The 18,708-nt window shown below is 37.4% G+C and overlaps 1 protein-coding gene and 1 non-coding gene across 3 annotated transcripts in view; one reads left to right on the top strand and one right to left on the bottom strand.

Annotated features, from left to right (window-relative positions):
* Nucleotides 1-18,708, bottom strand: part of LRBA (LPS responsive beige-like anchor protein) — a 662,022-nt gene that overhangs the window by 479,920 nt on the left and 163,394 nt on the right. For both annotated transcript variants that reach the window (XM_049770186.1, XM_049770185.1), the window contains exon 30: nucleotides 10,420-10,553. In XM_049770186.1, the coding sequence (XP_049626143.1) occupies nucleotides 10,420-10,553 (134 nt within the window). The remainder of the gene's footprint in view (nucleotides 1-10,419; nucleotides 10,554-18,708) is intronic.
* LOC126004738 (U6 spliceosomal RNA) lies at nucleotides 15,004-15,106 on the top strand. The gene has a single exon (XR_007493999.1). It is a non-coding gene; the product is annotated as a U6 spliceosomal RNA (small nuclear RNA).

The raw sequence follows: 18,708 nt of genomic DNA, 5'->3' as shown, positions 1-18,708 counted from the left end.
GAGCCTCTAGAAGGACACCTTTCATTTTTTGCTTGTTTGGTTTTTGACCCATTTTATTTTATTATATTTTTTCCTCTTTCCTTCAAAGAGAACCACACCACTTGAACCATCTTGCTCTACCTCACAAATGGAGGGGGAAATAATGGAGGGTACCAAGACCAAACAGTCACATAAACATTAACTAGAAATTAAAAAAAAGGTTCAAACTTAAGCAACAAATCCAAAGCCAATGACAACAACAAGTGATACCCAATTTACAACATACTAGACACAGAGAGGACCACCTATACTAGCAGCCTGGGGGTTAAAAGAGGGTGATATGGGAAACATACTGGGAACAGAGGTGGAGGATAATATTGGTGGTGGAAATACTCCTGATTCATTATCACTATGTATCTAAAATATCACTATGAAAGACTTGTACTCCACTTTGAATAAATAAAAAAATTGATATAAGATTCAGTCTCCTTAAAAAAATATGCATTTACAAAGGGTTTATCCTATTCTCTGACTAGTTTAGTTCATCACTTGATTCAGGAAGATGGCTTTAGTCATTGTTAAATCTAGTTGTTAATAAAATGCTACAGAGTGGGCCGGGCGGTGGCGCTGGAGGTAAGGTGCCTGCCTTGCCTGCGCTAGCCTAGGACGGACCGCGGTTCGATCCCCCGGAGTCCCATATGGTCCCCCAAGAAGCCAGGAGCCACTTCTGAGCGCATAGCCAGGAGTAACCCCTGAGCGTCACAGGGTGTGGCCCAAAAACCAAAATAAATAAATAAATAAATAAAATGCTACAGAAGAGAACTATTATTCAAACTAAATCTGGAATTTGGAAAATGTGTATATACTAATTTTAATAATGTACAGTTTTAAAACATAGATATGTAGCTTTAACGGGTTTTTTAAAATAAATTATAAAAGTATCAGATGCGGAGCCGGTACAGTGGCACTAGAGGTAAGGTGCCTGCCTTGCCTGCTCTAGCCTGGGATGTACCACAGTTCGATCCCCCGGCATCCCATATGGTCCCCCAAGCCAGGAGCGACTTCTGAGCGTATAGCCAGGAGTAACCACTGAGCGTCACCGGGTGTAGCCCAAAAACCAAAATAAAAAAATGTATTGGATGCTAATATTTTTTTTTTTTTTTTTTTTGGTTTTTGAGCCACACCCGGTGACGCTCAGGGGTTACTCCTGGCTATGCGCTCAGAAGTCGCTCCTGGCTTGGGGGACCATATGGGACGCCGGGGGATCGAACCGCGGTCCGTCTCCTAGGCTAGCGCAGGTAAGGCTTACCTTACCTCCAGCGCCACCGCCCGGCCCCGGATGCTAATATTTTAACAGAACAATCTTTGACCAATGATATAGATGACAAGTTGTAATTGTCTGGAATTATCTTAATTTCTCTTAAATGCTTTCACCTGTAAAAATTATTTCAACTATCAAATTTCCAAAATAAAATCTTCTGATACAATAATATTCACATGATTTCTTCCAAGAAAGGTTCTATTTTTGCTAATATGTATGCGTTATCAAGCATAGGCTTTTGTTCTTTTTAAACACTAAGTACACAATACACATCCCCTCTATAAAGCACCCTACTCAATGTACCTATCGTTTCATCTAGCTCCCTCAATCATATATTTATTTAGTTAGTTAGTTAGTTTTTTGATGTAAAGGAGAATATTAAAAGTTATTTTTAAATACTTTTTATTTAAACACCTTGGTTAAAAACATGATTGGGGTTAGGTTTCAGTCATATAAGATGACACACCCCCATCACCAGTGTAACATTTCCATCACCCATGTCCCAAATATTCCTCCTCTCCTCCCTGCCCCCACCTGTACTCTAGACAGGCTTTCTATTTCCCTCGTATATTCTTGTTGTTAGGATAGTTTGCAATGTAGTTATTTCTCTAACCAAATTCATCACTCTCTGTGGTGAGGTTCATGAGGTGGGCTTTAACGTCCAGCCCTCCTCTCTTTAGTCTCTGAAAATTGTTGAGAAATGTCATTTTTCTTAAAACCCATAGATGAGTGAGACCATTCTGCATCTTTCTCTCTCTTTTTTCACTCAGCATAATAAAATCCATGTATAGGAAATTTTCATAACTTCATTTCTCCTGGTGGCTGCATAATATTCCATTGTATATATGTACCACAGTTTCTTAGCCATTCATCTGTTGAAGGGCATGTTGGTTGTTTCCTGAGTCTTGCTATGGTAAATAGTGCTGCAATTAATATAGGTGTAAAGAAGGGGTTTTCTGTATTGTATTTTTGTGTTCCTAGCGTATATTCCTAGGAGAAGTATAGCTGGATCGTATGGGAGCTCAATTTCTACTTTTTGGAGAATCTCCATATCACTCTCCACAAAGGTTGAACTAGTCGGCATTCCCACCAATAGTGGATAAGAGTTCCTTTCTCACCGCATCCCCAACACTGCTTGTTCTCATTCTTTGTGATGCGTGCCAATCTCTGGGGTGTGAGGTGGTACCTCACAGTTGTTTTGATTTGAATCTCCCTGATGATTAGTGATGTGGAGCATTTATTCATGTGCCTTTTGGCCATTTGTATTTCTTCTTTATCAAAGTGTTCATTTCTTCTCCCCATTTTTTGATGGGATTAGATGTTTTTTTTCTTGTAGAGTTTTCTGTCAGTGCCCTGTATATTTTGGAGATTAGCACCTTATCTGATGGGTATTAGGTGAATAGTTTCTCCCAATCAGTGGAAGGTTCTTGTATCCTGGGCACTATTTCCTTCGAAGTGCAGAAGCTTCTCAGCTTAATATATTCTTATCTGTTAATCTCTGCTTCCACTTGCTTGGAGAGTGCAGTTTCCTCCTTGAAGATGCCTTTAGTCTCAATGTCATGGAGTGTTTTACCTATGTGTTGTTCTATATACATTATGGTTTCAGGTCTGATATCGAGGTCTTTAATCCATTTGGAGTTTACCTTCATACATGATGTTAGCTGGGGGTCTAAGTTCGCTTTTTTGCAAGTGGCTATCCAGTTGTGCCAACACCACTTGTTAAAGAGGCTTTCTTTCCTCCATTTAGGACTTCTTGCTCCTTTATCAAAGATTAGATGATTGTATGTAACTATTGCTGTATTGTAATACAGTTTAAAGTTGGGGAAAGTAATGCCTCCCACATTCTTTTTCCCAATAATTGCTTTGGCTATTCGAGGGTGTTTATTATTTCTTTATATATTTTATTTATTTTGTTTATTTATTTATTTATTTTTGGTTTTTGGGTCAAACCTGGCAGCGCTCAGGGATTACTCCTGGCTCCACGCTCAGAAATCGCTCCTGGGAGGCTCGGGGGACCATATGGGATGCCGGGATTTAAACCAATGACCTTCTGTATGAAAGGCAAATGCCTTTCCTCTTTGCTCTCTCCGGCTCCTCATATATTTATTTTTATTAGCCAATAATCTCTTACTGAATTTGAGCAACCTGGTTTTGCTGCTGTCTTACATAAATGTTAAAAACTAAGACAGTCCTATTCGGTCTAGACAACTACAGGTAAGTAGTTCAGGAGGTAGAGTATTTGCCTTGCATGTGCTGACTCAGGTTAGATTCCCTGCATCCTATGTGGTCCCGTGAGCCTACCAGGAATAAAAGGTATGGCTCAAAATGAAAAAAAAAAAACACCTGTCTGGAGAGAAAGTAAACTGGCATGGGTGCTTGCCCTGTATTTTGCTAGCCCAAGTTCAATACCCATCACTGCCAGATGGCATTCCACAAGGAATGATCCCTGAGCATAGAGCCATGAATTGCTTGGTGTCCCTCCCCCAAAAAACAAAATAAATATGAGGGAAGGGCAAAGAAGGAAAGGTTAAAATTTCTAGCTCAAATGTAAATATTTTGGAGTTCTTCCAATAGACTTCAAAACAAAAAATAAATTTTATAATTTTAAATATTTGGGAGGGGCACTTTTCTGTTATAAGGAATTTATAGGAAAAACTACAAAGGCATCAAAAAAAATTGATTATAGCTCCATTCTAATAATACCTATCATTTCTAAAAAATAATATGGTTTAAATTTTGAAATGTGTTTGATAATAACCAAAGTGTCCTACTTACTTTGTTGCATAAAGTGAAATTAAAGAGCATTGTATTCTTTAAATTTTTCTTTAAGCACCATAGTTACAAACATGTTCATAATTGGGTTTCAGCAGTGCTTCTCAAATAGTGGGCCCCATCCCGGGGGGGGGGGGGGGGGGAGGCTCGAGGCTCCGTAAAGGCGGGCCCGTTTGACCTCAACAAACACTGTCATAATAAGCTATGCCCCGTGTTTATGTCTCTGAATATCTCTGGAGCTGAGAGTTGCTGTATCCTGCTTCAAACCCCGCTTCTAAAAGCTATGCATTCCAAAACGTGCTCATTGTAGCCATTAATCCAGACATCACCTCTGATTAAAAAATCAGTTCAAATTATTTTATATATTTTTGTTTTTCAGGTTAAAGTTTTTTAAATAAAGATACTATTTACAGTCGCGTGGGGAGGCGTGAAAAATGTTTTTTTCTTCCTAGGGGTCATGACAAAAAATAATTGAGAAGCACTGGGTTTCAGTCATAGAATTTACTCACCCCTTCACTAGTGCAACTTTTCTGCCACCAATGCCCTCCATTTCCCTCCTCCTCCAACCCCTGCCTATCTTCAAGACAGGCATTCTATTTCTCTCTCTCAATATCGCTGTCATGGTAGTTGTTGATGTAGTTATTTCTCTAACTGTGCTCACCACTCTTTGTGTTAAGCTTCATATCATGGGTTGGTTCTTCTGGCCCTCATCCCTATTGTCTCTGGGTATTACTACCACCATTCTGTCTTTTATTTTTCTTAAATCCCACATGAGTGAAAATATTCTATGTCTATCTCTCTCCCTCTGACTCATTTTAGTCAGTATAATAGTCTCCATGTGTATCCATGAATAGGAAAATTTCATGACTTCATTTTTCCTAACAACTTGTAGTAATGTAGTATTCCATTGTGTATATGCATCAGTTTCTTTAGCCACTCATCTGTTGTAGGGCATCTGTGTTGTTTCCAGATTCTGGCTATTATAAATAGTGCTGCTATGAATATAGGCATGCAGAGGACATTATTGTATCGTGTTTTTATGTTCCTAATGTATATTCCTAGGAGTGGTATAGCTGGATCATATGGGAGCTCAATTTCCAGTTTTTTGAGGAATATCCATACTGTTTTCCAAAAAGACTGGACTAGATGTTATTCCTACCAGCAGTGAATGAGAGTTCCTTTCTCCCTACATTTCCTCCAGCAGTAGTTGTTCTTGTTCTTTGTAGTGTGTAAAGTATTGTATTTTTTTGTTTTGTTTTGCCTTTGTTTTCGGCCTCATTGGTGACGCTCAGGGGCTACTATTTCTGTGTGCTCAGAAATAGCTCCTGGCTTGGGGGACCATATGGGACGAGGGGCAACTGAACTGAGGTCTGTCCTAAGTTAGCCTGTGCACCGCTCTGGCCTCATTAATTGTAATTTCTTTTTTTGTTTTGGTTTTTGGGCCACCCCCAGTGACACTCAGGGGTTACTCCTGGCTATGCACTCAGAAATTGCTCCTGGTTTGGAACATATGGGATGCCAGGGGATTGAACTGCAGTCCGTCCTAGCCTAATGCAGCAAGGCAGAGGACTTACTGCTTGCACCACTTCTCCAGTCCCATATATTTTTAAATTAAAATATTTAATTCAAAAATATTGTAAACCTCTAAGTCTTGTATTTTTCTCTAAAAGTATATAGCATTCAATATTACCAAACTTTTTTCTGATTTGTTGGCGACCTCAGGACTATGCTCAGGGCTTATTCACGGCTCTGCACACAGAGATCTCTCTGATGGCATTCAAGACCATGAGATCTAGGACCAAACTCAAGTTATAAATGTGCCCCTCACACAGTGACATCTCTCTATGACTTGAGTTGATAGTTTTGAAGAATTCTAAATGGTAGAAAGAGAAGAAATTTATACACCAAGACCAAACTAGATTAGCAAGTTGTTCTCTTCCAAAAAAAGAAAAGAAAAAATGTTAAAATAAATACACATAGTGAAAAAATATCTGCTACAATTATTTTTCTTTTTTATTTTTCTTTTTTTTTTTTGGTTATTGGGCCACACCAGGTGACGCTCAAGGTTTACTCCTGGCTATGCACTCAGAAATCTCTCCTGGTTCAGGTGACTATATAGGACATCAGGGATCAAACTCAGGTCTATCCTGGGTCAGCCATGTGCAAGGCAAATGCCCTACAACTGTGCTATCGCTCTAGAACCTACAGTTATTTCTATTTATGTTTTCCTTTCCACTTTCTCACTCAAACAAGGTAAGTTACAAGGATAATACAAGATTGTAGGTTAAGTTTTGAAAAATACACTAAAATTAAATTCTGTAATCAAAATTGATTTACATGATTTACATGATTGTTTTATATCATGTAGTTAAACTACATGATAATAATAATCAAGCCTTTTTTGTTTCTTCCATATATAAGGTTTTTTTCATATATAATTTTGATTCTTAGATATATGTAAGCTCTGCATATAATTATGATTAAGTGACATAAGGTATTTTTATAATATTTATTTAGTTAACTTATTGTGAGCATTCTCCTCACTCACCACTGGAAAGGAATTAATTGCCTTCAAAAACTATTTTGAATAGATATGTATGTTTTTCGGTGTATAACGCTGGGGTTTGATCTTCAACACTAAACAGAAAAAGAAAATGTGAAATAATTATAATGGGAGGCAGGGGATGCAAAAAGTCAAATTGAAATGGATTAAATAACTTGATGTTAGACCTGAATACGTAAAGTATTTAGATGAAAACATAGGCAGAACTCTCCATGACACTGAAACAAAATGTATCTTTAAGAATGAAAAAGCATGGGCCCAGAGAGATAGCACAGCGGTGTTTGCCTTGCAAGCAGCCGATCCAGGACCAAAGGTGGTTGGTTCGAATCCTGGTGTCCCATATGGTCCCCCATGCCTGCCAGGAGCTATTTCTGAGCAGACAGCCAGGAGTAACCCCTGACCATCGCCAGGTGTGGCCCAAAAACCAAAAAAAAAAAAAAAAAAAGAATGAAAAAGCACTAACCAAGCAAGTGGTAGCAAAAAATAAACAAATTGTACTACATTAAACTAAGAAGTTTCTATACCTCACAGAAAGCAATGACCAGGATACAAAGAGTACACATGAAATAGGAGAGAATACTTACCCATATCCTCCAAAAAGGGTTAATATTCAGGGTGTATATGCAATGATAGAGCTTAATAAGATAAAAACTTCCAATCCCATCCAAAAATGGGGAGAAGAAATGAGCAGAAACTTCATCAAAGAAGAAATAAAAATGGCCAAAGGCATATAAGGAAACACTCCACATTATTAATCATCAGGATGATGCATATAAAAACAATGAGATATCATCTCACACTACAGAGACTGCCACACATCAAGAAGAATAAGAACAACCAGTGCTGGCACAGATATGGGGAGAAAGGGATCCTCATTCACTGCATGTAGGAATGTCAACATTTTGGGAAAACAATATGAATAATCCTCAAAAAAAAACTAGAAATAATTCTTCCATATAACCCAGCACTCCTGGGAATATATCCTAACAGCCCCAAAACATACCACAGAAGAGGCATCTGTACTCTTATGTTCATTACAGCACTATTCACAATAGCCAAAATGTGGGAGCAATCCAAGTGCCAGAGAATAGATAAGTAGATAAATAAAACCCACCTATGGCACATCTACTCAATGGAATACTATGCATTTGTAAGAAAAAAATATCATGGAATTTGCTTATATATGGATGGATATACAGAGTATCATGCTGAGTGAAATGAGTCTAAGTGAAAAGAACAGAAATAGAATGATTGCATTCATTTGTGGGATATAAAAAACTAAGTTTAAGAATAATACCTGGGGCCGGGAAGGTGGCGCTAGAGGTAAGGTGTCTACCTTACAAGCGCTAGCCAAGGAACAGACCGCGGTTCGATCCCCCGGCATCCCATATGGTCCCCCCAAGCCAGGGGCGATTTCTGAGCACATAGCCAGGAGTAACCCCTGAGTGTCAAACGGGTGTGGCCCAAAAACCAAAAAAAAAAAAAAAAAGAATAATACCAAAAGACAGTTGGAATGAAGCCATGAGGACTGTTTCATGGTAGAAAGCATTCCAAATTGGGGAGGTGGGAGTAGGGGAGTGGTGGTAAGTTCTGTGAAGACAGAGAAGGGACCACTATGATAGTAAGAGTTAAAAATAATCACTCTGGGGGCCAGCGTGGTGGAGCTAAAGTTTAGGTGCCTGCCTTGCCTGCACTAGCCTAGGACAGACCGTGGTTCAATCCCCCAGTGTCCCATATGGTCCCCCAAGCCAGGAGCGATTTCTGAGTGCATAGCCAGGAGTAACCCCTGAGCGTTACCGGGTGTAAACCTCCCCCCCCCCAAAAAAAAAACAAAAAAAAAAAACTAATCACTCTGGACAAGAAGGTGCAATAGGAGGTAAACGATATACATGATATTTTTTCAGTACAGTATCGTAAACCACAGTGCCTAAAAAAAAAAAAAGGAAAAGAGAAATAGAAAAAAAAGTGCCATAAAGGTAGGCTGAGTGGGGAAGGACAGCAGGCAGCTGGTGGGAAACTGAGGACAATGGAAGAACAAAATGTTCACTAAAGATGTTGTGTGAGAGGTGATGTGTAACTGAAACTCAACTATGAACAACTCTGTATCTATGTATCTCACAATGATTTCATTGAAAATACATAAATAAAAATAAATGTTTTAAAAATGAGAGGATGACAGCTCTCAAGTAGTATTCAGAAGGCCCAGAGGTCCTTTCTAGTGAATTGCAGTGAACCAGGCCAGTATTTAAGGCATGGTCCCAAGATATGGAGCTACTCAAGCCCTGAGTGCCAAGGATTATCTGGGCCACCCAGCTGTGTTCCAGGAAGTGCTTCCAATGTTATCCTCAGAGATATACTGAGAACTACAAGGTGTAGGGGATCAAACTAGCATCAACTACAGGAGAAGCCCTATACTTTATCTCTGGCTCCTATTTTGTTGGATTTTGGTTTTATAGCAAAACATTTAAGAAAATATTACTAATATAAAATAGCATTCCCTTTTTCCTAAATTAGGTTGTTTTAATAACTTGTACTCTTCAATATTACCCACAATCATCACTAAGGTTTCTGTCAAAACCTAGGAATTAGGACAATGTAAAATTATGCTCTTTATACTTTAATAATAAAGAAAGTGTGGTGAGGGGCTGGAGAGATAGCATAGAGGTAGTGCGTTTGCCTTGCAAGCAGAAGGCTGGCAGTTCAAATCCCGGCATCCCATATGGTCCCCGAGCCTGCCAGGAGTGCTTTCTGCGTAGAGCCAGGAGTAAGCCCTGAGCACTGCCGGGTGTGACCCAAAAACCAAAAACCAAAAAAAAAAAACAAACAAAAAAAAAAGTGTGATGAGAGAAAAATATCAAATATTCTAAGAATTAGTGATCAGACTAACGTCAGGTACAAAATCTCTCACCAAATCTTTAAAGCAGAAAAATTATGCATGAGAAAACTAAGTATTAAATATTGCATAAATTTTGAACAAATAACTAGACTGAAAAACTACATACCAACAAAAATATTATCTTGAGGTCCTGTATGAAATTTGTGGCTCCACAAAATAATAATAAAAATTAATAATTCCCTAAACTAGTCACTTTATACATATCCATGTACATATTATCAGAGTTGGGAAAAGAAAATAGAATTTTAATGTAGAAAATAGAAAATGTAAAAAATATAGAAAATCAAATTTTAATATAGAGATTCTCAACCTTTTCCCAATCCCATCTTCTCTGTAACACCCATCTGGCACCCTAATCTGTGCCAGGAGACTCCCCACATGTATGCAATTTCCACTTGTAACCCTTGGAATTTCCAAGGTACCATTGAAATAACTCCACTAGGAAATATCATTTTAACCTATTAATCTTTCATGTATTCATCCACCCAATTTGTCATACTAGGCTTAAATGGAGAAAATATTAAAATCCTTGATTTATTTGATGTCAATCAATGTTTTCATAACAATAATAAAATTAAATAACAAAAATATTACATCATATCTAACAAAACTAAACTTCACAAAAAAATATCCCAAGCCTTGTTGAAATAGAATCTAAAAATTTTCTTGTTAAAATTTTTTATAACTGGAGCCAAAGAGATAGCACAGCGGTAAGGCGTTTGCTTTAGATGCAGAAGGATGGTGGTTCGAATCCCGGCATCCCATATGGTCCCCTGAGCCTGCCAGGAGCCATTTCTGAGTATAGGGCCAGAAGTAACCTCTGAGCACTGCCGCGTGTGACCCAAAACCCCCCCCAAAAAAAATTTTTTTTTTCTATGACTAACTCACCAGGTGAGTCTCCTCCCACATCTGAGGTTTGGGTTGAGTCTACTGAAGAAACCACACTGACAGCACTTGAAGATGCACTTGTAGAAGGCACGGAAGGTAACACTGCTGATTTTTTTGTTGCAATGATGACACTTCTGCAATAGAGAAATTGATTTTTAAGATGATAAATCCTTCAAAATTCAGAATGAATTCAGGTGAATCTCAGAATCATTTTCTTGTATCTATTACTTTTATCTCTAACTTGATATAAAATTTAGAATACTTTCTCAAAAAGAAATCTTTTCAATATTGTGCATATTTATGTGTACCAGTAGTATTGCTTATATAGTATGTTTTAATTCAGGGTCATCTTTAATTATCCAATTTTAAATACTACCAAAGGTATATAAAAAGAAATTTTAGCACTCAAGTGGAAAAGTAATTAACTTTTTGTTAACCTCAGAATTGAAGCAGAAAACCCAACATGTTTTTACAAGGATTTTAAAGCACAGATAATTTGAAATCATAAAACCTGAAAATTCTCAAATGGTTTTTTTAAGAGGCAACATAAACAACTTTTTAATATGTATACAACCCTAAACTTTCTTCTTAACCCCTAAAGACTGTCTTCTGTAATGTTATATAGGGATGAGAATATATGAGAATAAATGCTATTTATAAAAACATCAGTTTTTAATTTTGCATATTATTAAAGCATAGATAGGTATTTATGGTATAACAATTTTAATTAAAGTATATTATTTATACCAAAATGGTTAACTAAAAGGCCTTATTAGCTATAAGTTAAAAGGCATTATTAATTGAAGATAGCTCCATAAACATGTAAAAATCCAGTTAATGAGGTAAAGAAGACAGTTGATATATAGTACACTCCCACTGCAGCGCTTACTTTTAATTACCTGGTGTTAACCATAAGCCTAAACTCTTCAACATTCAATTTACTTAATCACATCTTTTGTTGACAATATTGTAACTACAAGCTTTAAGTAGTCCCTTAATAGCTTTAAAATATTCAGTTTCTAAATAAAGTTACCTGGATACTTGATCCCAGATACATTTCAAAACAGAAATTATGCAATTCCAGTACTTTAAAAAATACATTTTGTTATATCAAAAAGGTAACACAAAGTGAAATGGGTTCTGTTTTACTTCAGTGACTATCATGTGACACCAAACACTTGCCAATTAAATCGAGTTCTTTTGTGCCAGGCATGGCTTATTCACCGTACTGGGGGAGAGCTGGTGTCACATCATTATAAGGGTGACTGCCAATGTTAACTATACACTAAAAAATAGAAGCAACAGCCACCTGAGCCCTCAATCCAAAATGGTGCTTAAATCCTGGAGGCTTATATTGAACGAAAAAAAGTGACGTGAGAGGGAGTGGCTATGACCTCAGCCACATGTGCTGATGGTACCCTTAGAAGACAACAGGGAATTGTATTTGTAGATTTCTACCCTAGGTCAAAAACTTATGAGTTTTTTGCTTAAAAAAATTCAGTTATCTATGACATACCAATGTACTGGGGGGGGGGGACAAGAGGAAGGAGAAATATGGATTACTTGCACATTTGTGCAAAATTGAAGCCAACAAGATTCAGTTTACTCATATGACAGGAACAATAGCAAATTGTTTAAAAACTAAAAATTGTTTTCATAACTGAAGGTTAAGAAATAAAAATCTCTTTTAAAAAATAAGAAACATAAGAAACACTAAGTATAATCTATCACACTCTGAAGAATTTCCCCAAAGATAATTTAAATTCACAAAAGATGTCTGCAACAATGTCCAGAAAGTCTTCGACTATAACGATCAGAACCTAAAATAGAATCCTATCAGCAGAAAAATGAATAAATGGAATATCCAATGAAATACTAATTTAGCAATTAAAGAAATTTACCAAGAGAGATAACGTGGATGAATCTCAAAAGAATCATGCTAACAGAGGGAAACCTTACAAAGAACAACACAAGCTTTCATATCTTTTTACATTTAAACCTACACAAGGCAAATATAATCTGTGGAAGCAAAAAAATTTTTTTTGCCTCAAGAGAATAGGGACAAGGCTAGTAAGCAGCATGAAGGACTTAGAAGACTGATTAAATCTTGGGCCAGGAGACAGCTCAAAGGCTGGAAAACATTCTGTACTTGCAGGAGGGCTGGGTTCGATCCCAGCACAGCACGGCTGTCCCCATGCACTGACAGGAGCCAACACCAAGTACTCAGGCAGGAGTAAAAACCCTTCAACCCAGTATCTCCAAATGCAGCTCCAAAACCAAAATAAAACAGATTTGGTATGTGAATTTGCCAAAATTAAAATTATATACTTAGATTTACCCCTTTCACTGACATTCGTTGTATCTTTAAAACCTGTACTGACTCGGGGCCAGAGTGATCATACAGCAGTATGCTATTTGCCTTGCACAGGCTGACACAGTTAGGACCTGGGTTCAATCCTAGCATTCCATATGGTCCCCCAAGCAAGGAGCAATTTCTGAGCGCATAGCCAGAAATAACCCCTGAGCGTCATTGGGTGTGGTACCTCAAAAAAAAAAAAACAAAAACAAAAAACTGTACTGACTGTACAGATATATATAATGACTGTACCTGTACAGATATGTTCAGATTACAGTATTTAAACTTGAAGATGAACTGACTGACATCTGAACTTACATGGAAATGCATCCAAAACGAGATTACTGACTGACACAGAAATGGGGGCCAGAGTAGTTACACAAGAGATAAGGCTCTGCCTTGCCTGCACTAGCTAGCCTAGGACAGACCGAGGTTCAATCCCTGACGTCCCATATGTTCCCCCAAGCTAGGAGTGATTTCTGAGCATATAGTCTGGAGTAACCCCTGAGCGTCACAGGGTGTGCCCCATCCCTGAAGTAAAAAACCAAAAACAGAAATGGACATATGATGAAACCAATAAAATGAAAGGCTAATTGCAGAACCTCAATTTAAAAAAAAAGTCCGTAGATTTAACTGTACAACTATTTCAACTTCGCATTTGAAGTGTTTCATAATAAAACCATTAGGACGATGTTAACAAGGAAGAAATATACCAAAAACATTCTACAATATAGTCTCTATTTGTCCAAGGTGACATGGTTAGAAGTTCACCTTGAGCTGGGGATATAGTTCAAGTGGTAGCACAACGATGTGAAGTAGATGCACAGTAGATGTGAAACCCAGGTGCCATCCCATTACTACCTTTTCCTCAGAGCACCACTAACATGTGTGGTCCTAGGACCCCATCACCAACAGCAGTAGACCCCATAAAAAAAGAGACCAAAAAAAAAAAAAAGAAAACTTGAGTTATTTCTAGTCTTTGTGTGTATGTGTGACTTTACCTCCCTCCACCCCACCCCCCCGAAGAGCTGGGAGACCACATAGAGCTGGGGATAGAATCCAGGATTCCCACCTGGGCTTAATCTGTTGAGCTATCTCTCCAGCCTCTCTCTTATTAATAATCTTTTAAGCTATTGCCATTAATGCGTTCAATCATGAGTGAAATCTGGCTGAAGTGATAGCACAGCAGGTAGGACATTTGCCTCACATGCAGCCAAACCAGGTTCAATCCCCAACATCCCATATAGTAAGTCCTCTGAGCCTGCCAGGAGTAATTCTTGAGTGCAGGAGTCAGGAGTAACGCCTGAGCACTAACAGGTATGGCTAAATAAATAAAACATAAGCAAAAATTCTATGCCTTAATTATATTCAATTAATGAAACTTCATTCAAGGTTATTTGCATATTCCTATTCTTTATGTATCTAAAGTGTGGCTTCCTATAAGTATTTACATGTGGGGCCAGCAAGGTGGTGCTAGAGGTAAGGTGTCTGCCTTGCAAGTGAGCCAAGGAAGGACCGCGGTTCAATCCCCCAGCGTCCCATGTGGTCCCCCCAAGCCAGGGACAATTTCTGAGTGCTTAGCCAGGAGTAACCCCTGAGCATCAAACAAGTGTGGCCCAAAAAAAAAACAAAAACAAAAAACAAAACAAAAAAGAATTTACATGGATTCTAAATTCTGCATACATTTCTTAATATTCTTGATAGTTCCTGATCTTGGGACTCATTTTTCACATTTCATGACACGAACCCTTTGTTTTTACTATTCCTCTGACAAAAAGCGTTCCTCTTGACTTTGCTTGCCAGAAAGCTTAAAGATTTTGGAACTTCTCAAAATAAATGTCAGAACTGTACTACAATTTCAGATTTGCCTAAATCTGGGGCTCTAATATGAACTGACCCTTATATTGACCTTTCTGTTATAAGGTTTTTAATTAGATGTATTGAGGGGGTGGGCCACATCCAGTGACTCTCAGGGATTACTCCTGACTCTGTGCTCAGAAATGGCTCCTGCCTCAGGGGACTATATGGGACGCCCGAGGATCAAACCCAGGTCTGTCCTGGGTTAGCTGTGTGCAAGGCAAATGCCCTACCACTGTGCTATCACTCCGGCCCTAATTAGATGTATTTACACAACATACAATTAACGCATTTTAAAAACAGAACAGTGTTAGTTTGATCGAAGTTATACAATCATCACTATAATCACATTAACATTAATATAATCTTAAGTGCTCGCTTCGGCAGCACATATACTAAAATTGGAACGATACAGAGATTAGCATGGCCCTGCGCAAGGATGACACGCAAATTCGTGAAGTGTTCCATATTTAAAATATATATATGTATATATAATCTTAAGCCATAATTTCCTATAGGCAATAATGATAACAGTCCAGAAGGGAAAAAAATATCCTGATGTGGGCTCAAGAGCTAGCACCAAGAACTAGACAGAGCTCTACAAACTGGAGGCTCCCCAGCTCTTATGATTCCCTAAGCACTATGGCATTAGCCCATGATCCCCACCAGGTGTAGCTCAAAAACGAAAAGAGAAAAACTATGTATGTACTACTATTACTAAAGTATAAAATAAGTATGTAACAGATTAAAATTTTCTATTCTTAAACACAAATATGTGCACCTAAAATATACGTGTACCTAAAATTAAGCACTTTCCAAACTGAACTGACTGATTTGAATCATTTTTGAGTAAGTAATATAGTAATTTAGCTCCAGCTTTGTATCACATATAAAACAAGAAAAGTCCAATAAAAATGATCTAATTTACAAAGCATCCAGCATAGGAGAATTTAAACATATTTTCATTTAATTTACTAATAGTTTCATTATTATAAGTTTCTGTATGAAAACTTAAACTTTCCACAGAAAGGATCATTAAACTATCATTTATAATGTGCGTATATGTAAATTTAAGCCATTGGGAATAACTCAGAGATGCTGAGAGATATAAGAATTAAGGTGATTGGGGAATGTGAGGTGGCGCTAGAGGTAAGGTGCCTGCCTTGCAAGCACTAGCCAAGGAAGAACTGCAGTTCAATCCCCCAGCCTCCCATATGGTCCCCCCCAAGCCAGGGGCAATTTCTGAGGCTTAGCTAGGAGTAACCCCTGAGCATCAAACGAGTGTGGCCCGAAAAACAAAACAAAACAAAAAAAAATTAAGGTGATAAGATGATTATAACTGTATGATCGATGATCACTGGTTAGACTAACCACACTCCACCCATATGGTCTCTTCTCACACTGACAAAAGTGACCCCTGCGCATGGACCCAGAAGCAGCCACTGAGCACACCAAGTGCAGCCAAAATATCCCTCTTCCCCCGCCAAAATCCAAACTGTAAATTTAACATTATCCAATACTGGTGACGCAAAGACTAAATACTTAAGTATTTTTGCACTTTTTATAAAGCTCTTTGGAAAACACAAAGAAAATGAAATGTGCATTTTACAAAACTATGAGAACTGAGATACTAAGCAATGTGGTAAGAATAATTCCAGAATCATTTTCAAGCTAGAGCTTAAGTTTCTAAAACAAAAATTAAATCCTTATCAATATTTAAGAAACAAGTAACTACCTTCATTTTTAACAAAAAACAATGGCCATAAAGTATCTGGAAAGCAGCTATGTCTTGTAGTGATGCAAAATATCTCTTAAAACTTTCAATAAAAACAAATATTTAAGTACAAATTTTTTACATGATATGCTTTTGTTCTTTACAAACGTACCAACTAATAAATAGCTAGTATTTGTGGGATGCTATGCAAAGGACATATATTAGTACTTTAATTGGCATTTACAAAAACCCATGAGGTATTAAAATATTTCCCTTTTTACAGACAAATAAAGGTTATCTTTCTAAGATTCTAAGGACAAAAAATGAAAATACCACTTATAATCTAAGTAGAGACATTTTTCTAAGTTTTTGTTCATTTATTAACAAAAATCAGCAAAAATTTATTCTAGATCAGTGTTCAGAGGTTTCACTTCAGAACTGTATCAGTTTCAAACATCACACTTTAAAATAAATGGTATTTTACTTACTATGCAAGTATTTCACTAAAGAAGAAAAAAGCATTTTTAAGCTTAGCACTTAGTCCCCAAGGATCTAGTTGAAAAGCTAGACAAACCCTTGAACTTTATCAAGATAAATCCCTGGCATTCACTAATCACCAGAGAGGATCTTCAAATTAGATAAGAGCAAGAATTCTGGCATGGGAAAGAGCACAAACACCTTGCCATCCACAAAGGCCCACAGCATGGCAGCCTTTCAGCAAGGTTCCACTTATGTAGCTGTTACTCTAAACTCTCCAGCTATTGCTTGGAAGTTGATAATTCTTAAGATATGAGGAGAGTTGTGATTTCTGACACAGCATTCCAGAGATAAATACACGATCAGAGGGATGCTTTGAAATTCCCACTGGTCTACAGCTACATGAAAATAGTTTATCAAAAGGTGTCTCTAGCTAAGAAAAAGAAAATGTAGCAGTTGTCTTGCCATGAGGCAGTATGTTAACTACACACCAGAAATTCAAGTTCCATGTAAAATGAGGAAAATACAATTATCAAAAGTACCCTTTGTTTTCTATCTTAGTACCCCATAAAATGTATTTTCAAAGTGCTGCTTCCTAAGTAACATTACAACTAACTCAATGCAAGCATAGAGAGGCATAGATTTAATTTCTATCCTATAAGAAATATATTAAATACATGACATGTGGACCGTGTATAATGAAAATATTTTATACTAGTGAGCTATGTTATTTTTAAATCTACACTTACTCAAGTATTTCTCACTACTGAACCTAAGATTAATAAAAAATTAAATTTCAGAAACTAAAAATATTTTTAAACGTGATCATTTATACCACCACCCACCCTCAAAACAGTCATTGTTATTAATGGTTAAAACAAATGATTAATAGTTAAATTTAAGGTCATATGCAACCATAAACATCTCCTTGATTCTAAAAGACCATAAATTCTAAACATTATACTCTACCTTTTTATTTTAGATTACATCTTATTATCATTTTATATCAATACATAGTATTCTGCTTTTCTTCTCAACAACTTCTACAGTATGTATGTACTTTATGTATTAAAAATAACATGTACAACCAATCTTCTTAGATTAACAGCCATGTCTTCAAAGATTAGCCAAGAGAGAGTCATAAGGCCAAGGTTCAAAGCATAGTTTCCCATTTAAGCAGAAAGGCTTAAGCTCCTCATTTAATTTTCCTGTGCTTCTATTTCTTCATTTGTAAAAATAAAAAAAAGACTAAAAGTATCTGTCTATCCACCCATCCATCTTTCTCTTTCCCTACCTATATACCAGTGCTTCTCAATTATTTTCTGTCATGCCCCCCTAGGGAGAAGAAAACATTTTTCTTGCCCCCCCCCCGCGTGCTTAAATAGTATCTTTATTTAAAAAAAAAAAAAACAACTTTAACCTGCAAAACAAAAATATATAAAATAATTTGAGATGATTTTTTTTTTTTTTGGTTTTTCAGGCCACACCCGTTTCATGCTCAGGAGTTACTCCTGGCTAAGCGCTCAGAAATTGCCCCTGGCTTGGGGGGACCATATGGGATGCCGGGGATCAAACTGCGGTCCTTCCTTGGCTAGCGCTTGCAAGGCAAACACCTTACCTCTAGCACCACCTCTCCGGCCCCAAGCTGATTTTTTTAAACAGAGGTGATGTCTGGATTAATGGCTACAATTTGCATGTTTTGCAATGCATAGCTTTTCGAAGCAGGTTATGAAGCATGGCACAGCAACTCTCAGCTCCACAGACATGCAGAGACATAAACAGCGGGTTTAGCTTGTTATGACAGTGTTTGCTGAGGTCAAATGCACCCCCCCTTAAGGGGCGCGCCCCGCTATTTGAGAAGCACTGCTATATACAAACAATATAA

Source organism: Suncus etruscus, chromosome 3, assembly GCF_024139225.1.
Source record: "Suncus etruscus isolate mSunEtr1 chromosome 3, mSunEtr1.pri.cur, whole genome shotgun sequence".
Classification (NCBI taxonomy): Eukaryota; Metazoa; Chordata; class Mammalia; order Eulipotyphla; family Soricidae; genus Suncus; species Suncus etruscus.
This window is presented reverse-complemented; position numbering and strand designations above follow the sequence as displayed.